This window comes from Varroa destructor, unplaced genomic scaffold, assembly GCF_002443255.2.
Source record: "Varroa destructor unplaced genomic scaffold, Vdes_3.0 BEIS01000003.1, whole genome shotgun sequence".
Classification (NCBI taxonomy): Eukaryota; Metazoa; Arthropoda; class Arachnida; order Mesostigmata; family Varroidae; genus Varroa; species Varroa destructor.
The window spans coordinates 5,630,822-5,648,280 of NW_019211456.1; the positions used below are offsets into that span (position 1 = coordinate 5,630,822).

Genomic DNA, 17,459 nt, shown 5'->3' on the forward strand with positions numbered 1-17,459 from the left:
GTCATACAACATATTCGAAGTTAACTCGGGCCATTTTTCGATGGCATTGCTTCGAACAATGTAAACATGCAATAGTTGTTTACCTTGTGTATCCTCTCGGCGACCTCTGCGTACCAGGAACTGGGCCCATCGGTAGCGTCCAGGGGCTGGTTTCGGTGCCATGAGCCCCCACTGTAAGAATACTGCGAGAAGGGCCGGTACTTGCTCTTGTATTCTGTCCATCTGCGGGCATAATAATAAATAAACAGTTAGTACTTCGCTCAAGTCGCTAAATATAAAGCTTAATGCAAGTTGTAAATCTCTCAAGTGCTTCATGAAAATGACTAATTCACTTGAATGGTCCAATATCTCTTCAGACTAATATTGAGCCCCCTTCCTGCCCCTTGCCGGGGACGAATGGGTCTTTCGTGTATAAAGCGGTGGGATAACTTTTTAAATACTTTGTGAGCAAATACTGAATGAGGACAACTGAACTCCAAAGCATGTCAAGGTATTTTAGAGTTGGTGGGTTTCAGTCGTCGGCTGTTTCGTATCTAGCTGTTGTATCCGCATAAAGGCAATTAAACTTGTTTCGTGCGACTGCCAAGTGACATTTTCGAAGCAGAGCCTCGTTCTTGAATTAAGCTAGCAGTAGCAGCATTACAGACCTAAACATCGTCTGCGACCTTTCAAAGTCACCTATGACGCTATACTTTCTACTATGTCCATTCTGTGAATGACGGAGTATTTTGGGAATAACTCTTTGTCTGCCTGCCTGCCTGCCTGCTCGTGAGCCTCTAAGTTAATTTCACTCACCAAAACTAATGTAATAACAGTGATGAGACAGACATTTTGGAGATGCATTTTGCACTGCACCTATTTAAGGATCTCTTAATGGTTATAAACAAACCGTCGTAACCGCTTTGCGGGCAAAGTTAGCCCATTATTCTGGTTTCAATGGACAATCGTTTGCTCTTATTCTATCTTCACATCAACAATTTTGTGCTTGGACAGGAGGCAAGCGGTTACCTACATAGTGGGAGCTCAACTACGTCATTCTTCAGGTGCAGATAAGACCGCATGTGCATGCGTTGAGAGTTCCGAACTAGATCAATTGCATCTTCTATCGATACCTTGAGCAAGTCTCTTAATTCGTCTATATAAGTTATTGTGTATCTAACACTCTATAGAAACCAGATGTGTAGACATCAAATAAAACTGCTATAGTCATCGTCTCTGTTCTCTCCATTTCTTACTGTTTTTCCCATTTATTGAACGGTATTTTTGTAGTCAGGCCCACTGCTTTTGTTACCCCACGTTGAGCTCTAATTTCCTGTCAAACTCAGCAAAAAAACAGCTATTTTGTCTGTGGCTTAGGATAATGACAACAACGAAAAAGCGCAGGTTCAGAGCTAGCAGCTCTTGGACACGATCCAAGGACTTCAAGTATATAGCTAGTAGCTTTATTCTTGGAGAAGTTTATGTATCACCATTTCATGACAAGTTTGGGCGTACCGCCAGCTAGAAAACGACTTGGTTCAGCTTCCAGTACAGTCGGCGTAGCCTGATGCTACACTGGTGGAAATTGTTGTAAACGTAGCTAGTTAAAACTGGATTGCAAGGCAATGGCGTCAGACCGGTCTTTGTCTTGTTCGTTGCTTCTAAACACTGCCAACAAAGTTCTGTTGACGTACCATTTTTTATGATACGGTCCGTTCTTCACAAGATTTAGTGTGTCCCATTCCGGTTCGGTGGTCACATAGAATCACGCCAGCATTTGGTGATTCGCCGCGTATATAAAGGATAAAGAGGAACGAGACTAAAATCCAAGAGAAATAGCACAGAAGGCTCGTTAAATAGAAGAGCGAGCGTCATCGATCTGTTGTCTAGTCTGAACGGGCCAAACATATGTAGACCATGGGCTTCAGCATTTTCCCGAAAGGGTTCAACTAGGTCAGCCAGGGATTTCGTGTCCAGCCCCCAAGGATCAGTCGTTCCTTGTCATGACTTGTGGAGACTTGCACAGTCAAACATGTACGTATATTTTATTGAGCTATAGCAACTTACTAGCAAACAGCAAATGCAAAAAGAAGTCTGAAAATATTGTCTACTTTGTATGTAGCTTACACATTTTCTTTTCCCTCTCCCTCTCCTTCTCTATATATATATAAAATGGCATAAGTTTGTCTAAACATTTAGCTTAAATTGGAACGCCGCTTTATTTTCTACAAATTATGCATCCGGTGTACTATGATGTAAGTTTATACAAGTGCCCCATAAGTCCACAGCCAACTTGAGAATTCCGTCACACAAGGAATAGCTTAGACACGACGATTGCAACTGGAGAATCTTTCTGTGAGCGTAATAGGGCCAAGGAAGCGTATGTGTTCAACGATATAGCTCATCTTCAGGCGAGGTGCAAAAAGAGATCTTTCCCATATTTCACGCTGGAAAACTAAACTTTCTAAACCTGTAATGTCAACTGCTGACGATAGGCAGCGAGAGAAAATAGGGGCTCTATTCAGGGCTCTAAATAAGGGCAATATATATGTGCGCGTACGTTCACGCAACTCGTTGACGTCCAGTTGCTTTTGAGATAGCGCGCGCTTCTACCGATACTTTTAATCTGGGTGGGCCCGGTCTAATTTAATCTTTGGCGGAATCAATTTTTTGCTGCAGAAAAGCGAACTTTACGCAGTGTCGAACTTTGTGGAGCCGCTTGCCACGGCGCTGCAGCGGCAATTAGGGACCGTAGCGATCTATCGAAAATAAAGTGTATACATAAAAACGTGACTACCACAACATTAAATTCAGCTGTTACATTATGGCAGTCAGTGCTTAACTAAGCGACTCGCAGAGCTGTAGGATTATTTTAACATTGGTATAAATCAGTAGTAGATTTACAGTGGCATCCGCCTCGGGATGCACTGGCTTCGGGCACTTGCCTGTCTAACCATACTGCTTCTCTCGGAAATTCTAGTAGACTTAGCTTTAAGTTGTGCCGGGCCTGCTGTTAGGAAAAATCAGATCCGATAATGGCACATACTGATCAGAAACTGTGTATGAGAGTGTGTGTGTGTGTGGGTGTGTGTGTGTGTGTGTGTGTGTACACAACTAGTAATCGAAACACATTTTGCTTTGTAGTTTCTAAAGATATTTAGTCGAATGAAGTGTAGAATCTGCCACCCGAATGATTCGTCCATCGTATTTGGCTGCTTTTATATATCCTATGTAAGCTACGCGAACTATTGCAGATTAGCAGTGTGCTGGCATAGTTCTCCTTGTTCGGAACGCTGAATAAGATGTAGACATGCTTAACGTTAGAGTTATGTAGCTTGGCGTGTATTGAAATATTGTTTCTAAGACTGTGCAACTGGGTGCAAACACACAAATATAATATTACAATCTTTTGCGGAAATAATTAGGAGTAATACTTAGACACACCTCCAGGGGTCGCTGGAGGTGGGCGAATGCGGATGTTGGTTGTCCGGAGCCGGATGTGATTGCGACATGACATCGTTCATTGCGTCCCTCCCACGGAGGATATTACGTACATCGCCCATTTTCGTAGCAATAAAGTGCTACCTTTACACTGGTTCTCGCTCGCTGGGACTCTGTAACCGCAAAGAGATTTGAAACAAAGTACGTATTAGAGATAAATATTGCAAAAAGTATCGAGGTGTTTATGATCGGAGTTCATAAATGCTCTTACCCATAGGACAGAACATATCATTCTACATTTGTCAAATCCAGATTTATTTTGCAATTTCGGACCGTATCGAATTCGATCTTGGCTCTTTGTTCACAATAGCTAGCACACGACTTGGTTCGCCATGTCAGGGAAATTCCGTATTGTTGCTGGTAGAATGTTTAATCCGTAATGAAGTCACACCATGTTATAGTCAGCCCTCTCGTTTCCAGGCAACTACAGTATACGCACGAAATAACCACGGGTTATTGAAATCTATTATGTCCTATTGTGACTATATATGGCTAGGAACAGTCGGAATATATAATAGGCAGGCGTTTTTCTTGTCCTGCTTACAGTGTAATACTTTCCACTGATTTAGGTGATCCAGTCCTATGTGTCCAGTCTATGTGTTACACTGTCATCACCGTTTCGAACAGACGTTTCCAGCTTGAATTACATTAACAATACTAGCGGCAGCTGTTTTTCCTGCTACCGATGCTGCTTCTACTGCACGGGCTATTTCTAGTTTGTGTCGCAGTTCAGCCTTGCCCATTGGGATGTCCTGTGAGGCCTATAATGACAGCACGCAAAGCAAAGTGACCAATGAACGAAACCCTTCCCCGCATCGTTCAGTGTCGAAAGAAACAGCAACAGATACAAATACTGCAATGACAATGGGAGGCTATCTTGCAACTTGCTTGTTGTTAATTATCTCTCATCGTCTATATAATAACGAAATGTATTTTACAGCAAACGATAAACGGCACAGTCAGTCATCTGGCAAGGACATGTTTAATTTTTTCGTACCGACACGAACAACGATGCTAAAGGAAGAAGGCGCCAAAACGCAATCCAGCATCTCTGACTTTAGATGCCACCTAAGCAACAAGAAGCGCTTAGCAGTCTGACTGATTATAGGACAGTTGGGCTTCTAGTCTGGCAAGAAGACAAGAAATCTCTGTATTTGTTCACACTATTACAATACAATATATGCACACTGTTAAAAGGATCATGTTAAACAAGTACTGACCACATTCTATAGCTAGATGACTTTAAAGTTAGATATCTCAGATAATAGTCGGCGTCGATAAGTTGGAATTTGACAGTAGAAGATGTTTTCGATTACTTGAAAACAGAGCACCTTGAAAGTGAGTGAAATTCCTACTAAGATTTGCTATATTTTCTAGTTTTATTACGCTAAAGTAACAAGTTATTCATAAAGAATGTGTTTCTCATTTAGTGCTGTATGTATGTATGTATGTATGAGTGCTGTTTATTGGTCATGATGCGTTATCGGAACAAAAAAAAGCCCAAAAAAATAGCTTTGTCGCTTTCGTTCTGGAAATTCGAATATGAAAAAGGTTTCCCGTAGCGGTCGACCGATTAGGGAAAAGGTTGACACAATTATTGCAGAAGCTAAGCAAAACCAACGTTGTGGCCAAGGAACTAAATATTTATCATTAAACAGTTTTGACCCATTTGAAAAAAAAGATGGCTACGAAAAAACTCAACGTTTGGGTGCCACACTAATTGGCACAAAAAAGTTACCAGATCGTAACTCCACGGAAACGTAGCGAATCGAGCCATTTCAACAGCGGTTGAACACGGATGATGGGAAGTATATCACAGACGATAACAGTAAAAAACGTGCTTCACACTCTGTGGCAAAGCCCAAACTGATGACAAAGAGAGTATCTGGCGACACTGGAAGAGAACCAAGCACTACTGTGAGCGTTTGCCGTCTGGCGAACCAATTGATTCGGACGTCCACTGCTAATAACTGATCAGAAGCCACCGAAAAACCACCGTCGTCTTCCACAATGACAATACCATATCACAAACACATTTATCCAACCGGCAAGAATTGTGAAGATATTCAAATTTCAATGCATTCTCTATACAGCCCAAATCTTGCTTCATCAGCCCATTTAGTCTCAATAAAGCAATGTAAAAATCAGTTATTTCAGTACTTCGCCCAGAAACCGCAGAAGATCCTCAGTAGTGGGATTATTCCATTAGCAGAAAAATGGCAGATGTTTATCGGTCAAAATAGCGCAGATTTAATTCAGCGCAGATAATAAATAAGATATTTGCCTTAATCTTGGCTTAGGGTTTCCTAGGTAAATAGTCGTCGAACATCCCAGTTCATCTACCATCTTCAATCTATAAGACATGTTATGATACCACATTACGCCGAAACAAACTTAAGTGAGCAGCTGTAGGCAAACGTTGAATTCAACACGAACGTACCACGCCGATATCCGCTTCACCTAGAATAGCCTCAGGCCCGGCTTTGCTGGCAGCTGACCACTTCGTATAGCCCCATGCTTACTTGGTACAGCCTGTCCCACTCACTCATTTTGCTTGTGATGGTAAATGTCAATGCTATCGCTGCACTCAAATCCACAAAAGCGCACTAAGGCCGCGTCTAGAAATTATACGTACTTCGATAAAAATCCTTTGTTTCATCTCACGTCAAGTGTAGTGCGCAAATGCAACAAACGGCCTATTCAAGCGTTACCGTTTCCTAGATTATTCTCCCAGAAAGCTACTAGTCTCGGGCTGTCCTCTTCGGTCTGGCGGGCCGGCTAGCCATACTCAGCAGAGGCAGCTTTTTGGATCAGCCGAACGCGAGCAAACGGGGGAAAAGGGACTGACTGCATCACTGTTACTTCGCAGGCCGGACACCAGTTCAGTAGCGCTAATCTCATTGGCTTCTGTTTTCTGCGGTCTGACATTTACACGTTTCTATGCCGTTTGTCTGTGTTGAAACCGTATCGTAATGTTTGCGCAAGTTGTTTTCTTGTTTGGTAGCACATAAGTTGCATACGACATTGTCGGTAAAGGAAATCAGTTGACGTATCAAAGAATGGGAACTACAACATTTGAGTTCATAGTATAGCGATGTATGTTGCGCGTGCCAGAGATAGTCGTCTGTGGCTACTACATTCTTGAACTACAGATGGATGCTCTACATATAAGCTCGCTTGATGGACGTTGAATCGGGCCAATAATTCTAATTAAAAATTTCTCGAACAGGTAAACAAGAGGTCTTACGTTTTTCCTCGCCCCAAGCTATGGGGTGTCATGCCACGTTAACGGTGGCGTCTACTTTTATTGACATAATCAAGTTACTAGTTGAGCATACACGGCTTGTTGCAGCCAGAATCAATCTAAAGATCATAATTATTTAGACATCGTGCAATCAGTATTTATGTGCAATATGCGCAGGGTGTACGTGACACAGCCGTTAGTCAGTGGGCTAAAAAGACGCGACGTTCGGTTGATGGGCAGGCAGACGGATCCTTGTTTTTGTTCATTTTGTATTTTGTATGAGTTCGTTTGAGGCAGCCTCTGTATCTAGAATCCAGCAGAAAGGCACCAGCAGCCCACAGGGGACCTATTAAGTTTCCTGAGCAACCCTCGCCAGTAAATGAATGAAGAGAGAACAGTCAGACGAAACCCTCCTTAGTTCTAACTCGGTCGTACCAGCTCCTTCCGCCGCCCTAACTGACGATGTACCTTGCCTGCAAATAGGTCCATTGACGACTATCAACAACTCCAATATCCCTTTGTTTCGGTTAATTTTTGCCGTTTTTCTGCTTTGTGTCACAGAGCTATGAAGTGCAGTTTCATGATGTACTTTTGTGTCGGCTGGCCACCTATCGCCCGTCTCAATATCCAGCCGAATGGTCGACGGCTTACATGCTGCAGTAAACTACTTCACTGAACCCGAAATGGGGCCAACAATAATAATAAAACAAGAGAAAACTTTCCGATACTGCTAATGCTGTTGCTGTGACAACCAACGTCAATGACGTAAGCTCCATTGACCTCCTGCTGCTCTCGCTGTTACTGATACTACCTATATTCTACTATAATCATCTGTCGTTAGCATCGCGGTGCGTGACAATTCGTTTATGCCACTTATCGCGGTCGTAGTGGTTTCTGCCACCATCATCTACTACTACGACCCCGCCACTGCGACTGGCCGTTCGCTCGAATGATCGTTTCGAGCCTGTCGGATAGACAAAAAAACACATTGAAAAGCTGCCTCGACGGGAACAACTATATATATATTGCGTGACTTGACATTGTTTTTGCGACAATCGATATTTCTATTATAGACCTACATTCTCATAAAACGATACATCTATTGCTACTTGTTATGTGGTTGAATGATGACGTCGTGAAAATTAGCCGTGCTGGTGGCTAGCAATTTCCCTTGTACAAACATTACTATCATTAAAGAAAATCTAGCTCACGCAGTAAATTGGCAGTGGATGAAAGGTCTATTACGTACTAAAAACAACATGTTACCACTAGCTGAGATTAGAGTTGTTAAGCGCGTAACATATATTTATGTATAGCAATGGAAACAGCGCCCATTAAATAAGGATGAAAGTGTCGGGGGCAAGCCGTACGTTACAAAGGAAGTTCAACCAGCGCAGAGATATACGTCGAAAAACATAATTAGGTACTTACATTTAGAAAATTTATCTTTGAAGGTCAACCATACACTACCCCGTTACGTTTTATTAGTGTTTTTTTTCTTTTCGAATAATCTCGCATGTTCTCGTTTAGTCTGACAAGCGACAAGCACCCGATCTACGAGGTGATCAGTAAATTCCTCAGCTTATACAAGGAGCGATGCTGCCACTGATTCAGGACAGAGCCACTGTCTCCTCCAATCGGATCCAACGAAACGGACTACTCTGTAGAGCAATATAATATAATATAATAGATCCGGCAATATGGTGCAATAGTCACGAACGAGCTGGTATCATTCAGCATGTGCTTAAACTAGATAAATCCGTTCAAACGGAACCGGCTATTTGGCGTTGGCAATTACGCTCTTTCTTCACTTGTGTATTCAGTTACCCGTAATCTAATCCACTAAATGTTTCGTCGCCAGGCAAAGTGTTTTCAAAAAATCTGCCAAAAAAGTATATGTATATTTTGTTACCGTTTTCGAAAGCCGTCTTTTTATTATCAGCTTAACCGAATCTGCTTATTTATCCTGAAAGCTCTCGAATTAATTGAGAGTTATCTATTGCCAGCTCAGCTGCATGTCTGAGTAAAAAAGTCCAAATTCTTTTATTTGGTGAGAAGATTCGTTAACGAGCACGGGTCCAGTATTTTCCTTCTTCTTAGCAGTATCTATACGGACTTCGTACTTTTTTTTAACATTAGTTCTACTATACGTATACGTACTCGACTTGAGACAGTTTGTAGGAATTGGATAACATAATCGGAAGAGCCGTACGGAAGACGGCCGCGAAGCGGAAATATAGTTTGACCCAGAAGGTAGGTTTTATTTTTCCCGTCGAGCGTAATCAACGGCAGCAATTTCAGTTTTTCATTCTTCATGTTTGAGAATAATGATTACAAGTACGTAGATGGACACCGATATCATATGCACTAATATATCATCAATTGTAAAAACATATATTTCTTTAAAAATTGTGCTAAACGAACAAGTGTGCTTAGCATATGTTGGACGGAAAGTTGCGGGTACGCTCTACGGCGGAAGAACCTATTGTGTTTTAGCCATTAGGAAATGGCTGACCCCTATAAATATAATTAGCTTTCTAACACTGCACAAGTGTAATAAGAAAGGCGTAGGTTAAGGTTATATACTTAAGGTTCACCTATTATCAACAACCCTCTACAAATATTGTTCGAATCTATCGCTTTTAACTAACAATTCGGCCTCGTAAATAGCGCAGTGGGTAATATCTGAACTTGATGATACGTGGTGGAAAAACCTCATGCTTAACAGCTTCAATATAGGACATTTTGAACTATATAGCTTAATGGTGTTTTGGTATCGTATATTGAATACATATTCTTGATTCTGTAGCGTCCTTTGCTAACGTTCAGAGAAGTTTATGAAATTCCTGGACGGAGTTTCCTCTCAAATTAGACCTTCATAACCAAGCTCCAAAATGGGAATCCATTAAAAAATTGGTAAAATCCTTAGAACTGTTTTCGAAGTAATTCCGGTACGCGTATAGATTTAACGTTTACTAGTACCGTATGATAGTTTATACGCATGCATCCAGTCGTCTATGCACGTACACACTTAAGCCAGCTGGGAATAACCACATCTCCTTCTACTGTTGGATTCCAATCACGAACTGTTTGTGTAAATGGGACAGCACACAGATATACATGGCTATTGTAGCGTATTCACGTAACGGCCTCGTCTCCTCATCTCCATTGTGTGATGGTGTTTGGTCCACTTTCCATGTTCTGTTACTACATGTTACACTATGTAAACATATTGCTTCAATTGCGGATGCACTTTCTGATATTGTAAATGCCCTACACACAAAGCATCAGAGCGCGTACAATTTCTATATCAAACCTATAGGCCTATTCTATGTTTTTATGGAACACCAAACTCAATGACATACTGCTACGTCAGCCGTGCATACGGCATCGTATATATATAAGTATTTATCATATAAAGGTACAGCATTGATAAAGTATGTATCACATGTAGATCTGAAGATGACGAAGAATTTATTTAGGCGAACGGTGTCTGTACGAAATGGTAGAAACTAGTCCTGTTACCATTACTCAGGATTATCTGCGCTTTCCGTATGTAGCATTACGCTGTTCCTGCCTTCTTTCTTCATCTATCGTCGTCATTGCTTTCTTGCCGGACGTTGTCTAGGCTTCGCCGATGCTGTTTGTATTCAGAGCAACCCGCCATCCTCATTTCCTCTCTTTTCCATCTCATTAAAAGCAACAATTTTCGGTGCCGGATCTTAATGCTCTGTCGACTGCTGATTCAGCTCGACGAATCCTAGCATGTATTCCACTCTACAATAACGGCGAAAGCTGCATGGCCATTGAAAGGTAAAGGGAATCCTGAATCGAATGGCAGAATTTCGTTGCTGCCAGTGCCGGGTTTAATCGAATCCCGTTTGAAACGGTAAGAAGAGCCCAACCGCTTACCTGGTCGCTTATTGCATTTGTGCCAACTAACTAGCTTGCCAACGAGTTGCGTTCCTAAATAATATTTTCTACAAGAAACATCCTCCAACTCAGAGAGCGGCCTTTATGCATTAAGTCTGAAACACGCAAGTAAACAATTTCGCTTTACGTCAACCATCGTCATTCGGTCTTAACAAGGCTATTTCTCTGCCATAAAAAACGTAATACAGACCTACACGTCCCAAGGCGGACCTGGAGTGGGTCGGGTAGAATGCCTTTGCGAGGTGATAATAATGGGCGAACTTACCCATGAAAAAATTTTGTGAATAATTGTCGGGAAGTATAGTTACTTTTTACTCATTTATTGGTTAAACAACAATTATCCGCTAGCTAGTCAACAATGTCCTTCATTATTTTCAGAACGTGCTTATCCTATCCTTAGAAATTATTCGTAGTAGGACTGCATTTATTAGAGGTTGGCAAGTTGTAGCTCACGTAACTTCCTAGTCTTGATTTAACGTTTCCTTATTTATATCTTTCGAGCAAAAACGCCCAACCCAAGGCACATATTCACCGACATGGACGTCCTTACCAAAGCCGTTACGGTCAGCCACAAGTCCCTAGAGAAACAGAAGCGCAGGAATGGATGGTAGAATGGGAACGGGAAAATTTCTCTCTAAGGGTTGGACTATGTTCATGATATGTCTTTCGTTAATTTGTTTTTCTAGGAATCGGGTAGGCGGCATGAGTTATGTAAAAGACGTGGCAGCTTACCGCTTCAAGGATTCTATTGCTGCCGCCCTATTCATGTCAGTGCGATAGATGCAATCCTCTTCCGGACGCGGTTCCATGGGAAACTAGGCAGTTCGCTTATGTCAGGACTACCGCGAGCGCCTGATCAATGTATGCAACATGACAAGCAATGTGACAACTTTACGTACGCACCCATTCAAATAGTCGACAGTGAAGCTCAGACGAGTTGGCGTAAGCAACAGAGCGAAAAATCAGTGTAACACCAAACGAAAATATGATTCCAGAATAATGATTTATAAGTTTATAGGCTTTTCTGATCTTCATTTCAACTTCGTATTGTAAAAGTAGTTATTTTTAGCCATGTTTTATCTATGGCTACAATTATGAATTGTTTCTGGCAAACTCCGTAGCGAATCATCTGCTAGAAATATTGTCGGTTACCCTTCTGCCACACGTATATTCTGTTACGTTGTACAATACACCACAATACCTTATACATGACAGATTAAGATAGGTGCTATACTAAATCATGCTCCTGATTTAGCATTTGAATAGCTGAACTATGTGACACATATATAATATACTATCACGTTTATCTTTAAAGACCTTTCCTAGATTGCTAACAAAGTTCTTCAAGTTCACATTACTGCAAGTTTAAATGAAAAGTTCGGCCAGATTCTAGCCTAAGAGCTCCTGGTCGAAAAGAGTTCTCGTTACTTTGTCAGAGAGTCGTCTAGCAAGTCCATTACTCAGGTTCATCATCTCCTGCCGACAATCCATGGCTTCGTTTCTCAACTGCGACCAGTTTTTCAGCTTCTGTAGTAAATCAACGATCATATCAAGTATGAGACACTCTCTTGGTGAATCGCTTGGTAGTCAGGCTTACATTCTATTGCATGACTGGCTGGAGCTGATTCCTCAATTAATATGGCTTTTAACCTGTATTGCGCAGAAGAAAAATTATCCCATGTAAAAAAAAAACGTTGATATAGTATGTTTCTATCAACGGTATAAATATTAAATAAAAATCACAAATTAAAGTAGTTTCGTTGTGCGCAGTCTTTTTATCCTTCACTCGAACCTAACTTTTAGAAAACGACACTTTATAGAAAATATCTTATTATTCTTCATATTTGATTAATTAATTGCACTTATGATAATAACGCGTTTTTTCCTACTAATTTACGCCTTCTATCAGCCAAACCTCTAAGCAATCCGAAATGACCGCTACCACTAGTTAGGAATGGTACGATTATACAATATTTTGGATATCTTCTGCTATCGAATAGAAGTTGGTGAAATTTACTTCGAAAGTTCATATACAGTTCACTTAAATCGTATTGATCTTAAACTGTATATGATCCACAATCGTCCAAGGATACATATCCTGAAGCTGAATCCATCGTGTCACAGGATAGAGGCTGAAGCTCAAATCACCAGTTGTAGTTTCGTATCGATGGCGTGAAATTTGGGGTCTGGAATTTTCTTACGATACTAATCTTGGCACAGGTGCATACTCATCGAGGTTGAAAAAAGCGCAAAAGTACATTCTGGGCTTTTCTAACGTACGCGTATTTCCTATGGTTTCGCTAAATGTTTATTAGGATTTTTTAAACTTGTTGAAATCATTTTATATATATATGGGAACGTTATACCAAATAAGAACTTCGTTTTTCTGTTGTGGTCTCGGCTATTTATCCGCAGAGGGATCGATAAACGACTGCGTTTCGAACATACGTGGAACATATGGATAACTGGATGGTGTCTGTGACAATTTTATCGAGGAGTAGAAGGAACTAAGTGGCATCGGAGTACAACGTCGGCTAAGTTTATGTATGTATATGTAAGTATGTAAAGTTAAACTGTAACTTTGTGCCACATGTCGTTCTTGTCATAAAATTAGAAACTTCGACGACAATGTGGGCCTTTGTTTCGGATTGTTCAGACAAAACAGTATTATCGAAGTATGCACCATGTTATGTATATGATTATTATGATCGTGATCGGAATTTACTATAAATAATTACTTAGGACCGAAATGACCATGATATACAGGTTTCAGTTCGATTAATATTGGCTTCGGAGAACGGTGCGTGCATCGTTGGAGCTTTTCCTCTCCTCTGGCCTAAAATGCAACCTAAGCATGCATCGGCACTTCGACCAATTCAAAACCGGCTCGACACACAGCTCAGCAGGCCTTTATATGAATCTAAAGTACCCGAATCATCATGTTTGAACTCGGCAGGAAATGATTACAAAGCACTTCTTTCGTTTTTAGCTTTGTTGATTGACTGATTTCATGGCGCGAACCATTACTGACCTACATGGTACGGCTTAAGGCCCATGTAAGCCCACCTAGTTAGGCCATATAGCCCAGTGACATATTAATTGATACCTTGTCGAAAATTGGTGAATTTCCATTTCGGCCACATAACAGAAGGATCTATAGCGAATCTATTATTGCAATTTTTTTTCTTTTCCCACCTCTCGCTATCAGCCGTCATCATTGAACTTTTCTTACCTGGCAACGTATGCCTGCATGAATTACCACTTCGAAGGTAAGATGTTCGATTTTGCCGCTTCCCTTGCCCACTATTTGCGAGCATTATTAGCTATGACGATTATCGTTAGCCAAATTAGTGGACGAAAAAAGGTAACCACGGAGTATCTTGATAAGTAGATCTACAAATGGAACACATGATAACGTTGAAATGGCAATAAGCTGACCGATTTTATTGAAATGAAAGATGTTATCCGCAAACAACTTACTATAATACTTAGATAAAATTATCATTACAGACCTGTGTACATCTATCCAAGTGGCGCATCGTCCTCTCTTTGTCACTTTGTGCCCTTTAAAGGAGGTGGGGGGGGGGGGGGAGAGGGATATATAACGCGTTATCTGAACACTTTGTTTGCTTTGTCGAAGAGGTCTCAGGCCCGAGATGATGTGTTTGTACATGAGAGACAACTGTGGTCCTGCCGCTTCAAGAGCAAAGGTTAGTATGAGGCGGTACGGATGGTAGAATCTGGCAGAAGATTACAACAAGCAGCGGTTTAAAAATTAATTCACCTCTAAAATGTGATATCTCCAGTGCAGCATAGTTGATCCGTGGATAGACTCCGTTATTGGATATACATATTTTATAAATGGTATCTCTCTAATTATGAGTAAGTGAAAATAAGTGATAAGGGCGTGCTAAAACAAAGTTATTGTATACGACACAATTACGCCCACGTGACAGTTTCAATATGGGCTCGTATTGTACACGCTCTGCGCTGTCATTTGTGTTACTGTTTTTGCTAGCCCCAACACCCTAGACACAACTGACCAAAGGCAATATACAGGATACAAATAGGAATATGTAGGATAACATAGGGTGGCAAATGTAATTTAGCGGGTACAATTTGAGCATGCCATGGGCTACCACCTTAACGCCACGGTGATCCTACGATGAAAAATATCCATGTTGATTACGCATGAAAACGAGCTCACTAAATTAGCTTTTGTTTCTTACAACCTGCTGCTATAAGCTTTAGACCATTCTGTCACTTAGGAGGTCCTGAATCGGGCTTCATATTATCGGCACGTTGATCGAGTGGCTGAAACTTTTTTTTACTGATAAACCATTCAATTTTTTCAGCAGCTAAGCAAAAATAATTTTACGGAGCCCTGGCGGAGGTCTCTGTGTGATGTATAAATTTACATAGGTTGTTACTTACTCAAACATACAATCTAAATTAGCCAGTCAGCTGATCATGTTTGTTGATATCATTGGTACTTTCGTCATATTAAGTGTTGCTCTGCCTATCAACCAAATGAACGCTGAATGAACATACCTTTTGTAAAGTTGAATATACTTGCGAAAATTGAATTTTACAGCTCATGTACAAGATCAGCGCTGTCGTTAGTGTCGTAGGCCCTGCGCCTCTTCATAAGTAACTATTCTAAAGATGCAAGGGTCGTTCCGAAACCTAGCCATGTTACACAAACGAATTAAAGAGCCCTATGTAAAATGTCCTAAACTAGCTTTCTAATTTCGAGTAGTTGTATTCAGGGTTGGTCCTGGCAAAGATAAAATATCTACCAGTTCTTAATACACCTTTAGAGTGATCTTTAGCAATAAAGCAATGGCGGCGTGAAATCTATTACCAGCCCTGGAGATAGCCTGCTGTCGAAAAGGCACTTCAGTACTTATCGTATACAATACTTCAGCTAATTCAATGTATGTACGCGAAACGTCGATGATGGCATAATTAGCGAATGGCGGAGAGCCCTCACAGCTTATTCAGTGTTCTAATATTTTTGTCTAGAGTTGTTAAAGAAAAATAGGACTTGTAAAAATTGCAGCCGTGTAGCTCAAGTTGATCACTGCCGACTGAATCAACAGAGAAACAATTTGTTTTCATTGTTGACACAATTGATATGGATTATTATTAGCACTCTTTTAATAGTAGATAGCTAAATAGAGAAATCATTTCCGCTATATAGCTACATTGTTGGTGTTTCATCTATACAAGATCGAGTAGTTCCTCACAGTCCGAAGTTCCTTTCTTCACACCTGTCCAAATTAAATACCTTATGACTGAGATGTAACTTTTCTCAAGATGTCAGGAACCTTTTGGCCTATCCTGTATACATATGTAATATGTTCAAAAACATGTTTTTGCCTTCATCAGGTAATTGCAAAAGGCAAGCAGCAGGCGAACGAGCGAGAACAGGTCCTAAATAGGCGCGCGAGTGAGCAGAGTACTTTGTGGCGGTAATTGTTGTTGATGGCAGAGACAGTGACGGGTTTCTTAACCATACGGAGAATGGGAGTGAGGAAGCAAACGATACGGTAAGAGCAGGATCACGTAACCGATTAAATCAACCATTTATACCTGCTATTTGCATGACATAAACTCGTTTCTATGTTCCCTACCTACTCGTTTCGTCGTGCATCCAAATACATCCTCAGTATTTTCAGGCACGATTGATCACAGTGAGTGTTAGCCTATATTGCTTGTTCCGTTTCCCCTCTTGTTTCTTCCGTCTGCACCTTGATCTACCCCATATTGCACCGCCGCGACTATCGGCCTTAGGTTGAAAGCCAACCTAAACTGGCTCACCCCAAACCTTGTGCAAGCCAGACTTCGTTTCCATAACTTTCCATAACTCTCGATGATTAAGGGTGTAGGGTTGCTGATCGTCGGGTAAAAGCAGAGCATGCTCTGTGCCGCTTGTCTGTTCCTTCCTTCAACCGGGCCGTATCGTCCCAGCCACCAATGGCACCAAATTTTTCCCTTTCCAGACAACTGGCGGTACCCTCGACCAAATTTTGCTATATCCTGATGTCGCGTGGCGGCACTTGCCTTTGACCTAGGATTAGTTGAGCGTGCAATGAATAGAAGCCTTTGATAGGGCCTGTATATAAATCTAGATTCGTTCCAAGCTACCCTTTGTCTAACTGGCTTGGCCACCAACCGATAGTTCGCTTTCCAATAAAATGTACTGTCTTTCTTCTTGTACAGTTTCGTCTTACTTGGAAACAACTTGGAACCTTCCAATCTCTGGGTGCTATTAAGTGCGAACCACCACCTGTTTTGTAAAAGCTTAGTCCTATCATTTCTACGTTTCCCGTCTATTCGTATATTTGCATTTCTTTATTCTTAAAAGAAGCGGAAAGGCATCGCCGTTTGCCCATAGGAGCCGGCCTTCTTTCTCTTCTTTTTGATCCAGTCGTCAACGTTGACAGCGTTCGTTTTCGTCTGAGGGCTGTTCATAGCAGTTCGGTCGAGTGTATTACGTATGCTGAATGGCCCGTAAACGGTAGAAAGGGCGTCTAAGAATTAAATGAAGAACGCATGTTATCACTTCCGGAATGGAAAACAAAGGTGGACGCAAACATCAACTACGAAACTAAAACGTAGCACCGCTTTTTCCAAATGTTCCACTCATCTGAAAAACGGTTTTCCAAGAGAGTTGTCCGAAGAGGTCACGTTGGTTTGAGTAGAAAGGCAATAAAGCTGAGACGCCCAATGTAATAACCCCAGTAATTAAGCCCAGAATAAAAACAGCAATCGACAAATGATTTTCCTTTGATGATTA

The 17,459-nt window shown here is 41.2% G+C and overlaps 1 protein-coding gene across 6 annotated transcripts in view; it reads right to left on the reverse strand.

Moving 5' to 3' along the window:
* Window positions 1-17,459, reverse strand: part of LOC111246606 (uncharacterized) — a 41,767-nt gene that overhangs the window by 7,464 nt on the left and 16,844 nt on the right. For 3 of the 6 annotated variants that reach the window (XM_086983017.1, XM_022796474.2, XM_022796475.2), the window contains 2 exons: window positions 3,424-3,593; window positions 84-222 (listed from right to left, as the gene is read on the reverse strand). In XM_086983017.1, the coding sequence (XP_086839143.1) occupies window positions 84-222; window positions 3,424-3,542 (258 nt within the window). In that variant the 5' untranslated portion in view covers window positions 3,543-3,593. Of the gene's footprint in view, window positions 1-83; window positions 223-3,423; window positions 3,594-4,024; window positions 4,242-5,920; window positions 6,116-17,459 lie in introns of those variants that run through there. The other 3 variants (XM_086983015.1, XM_086983016.1, XM_086983014.1) reach the window with 3 other exon arrangements.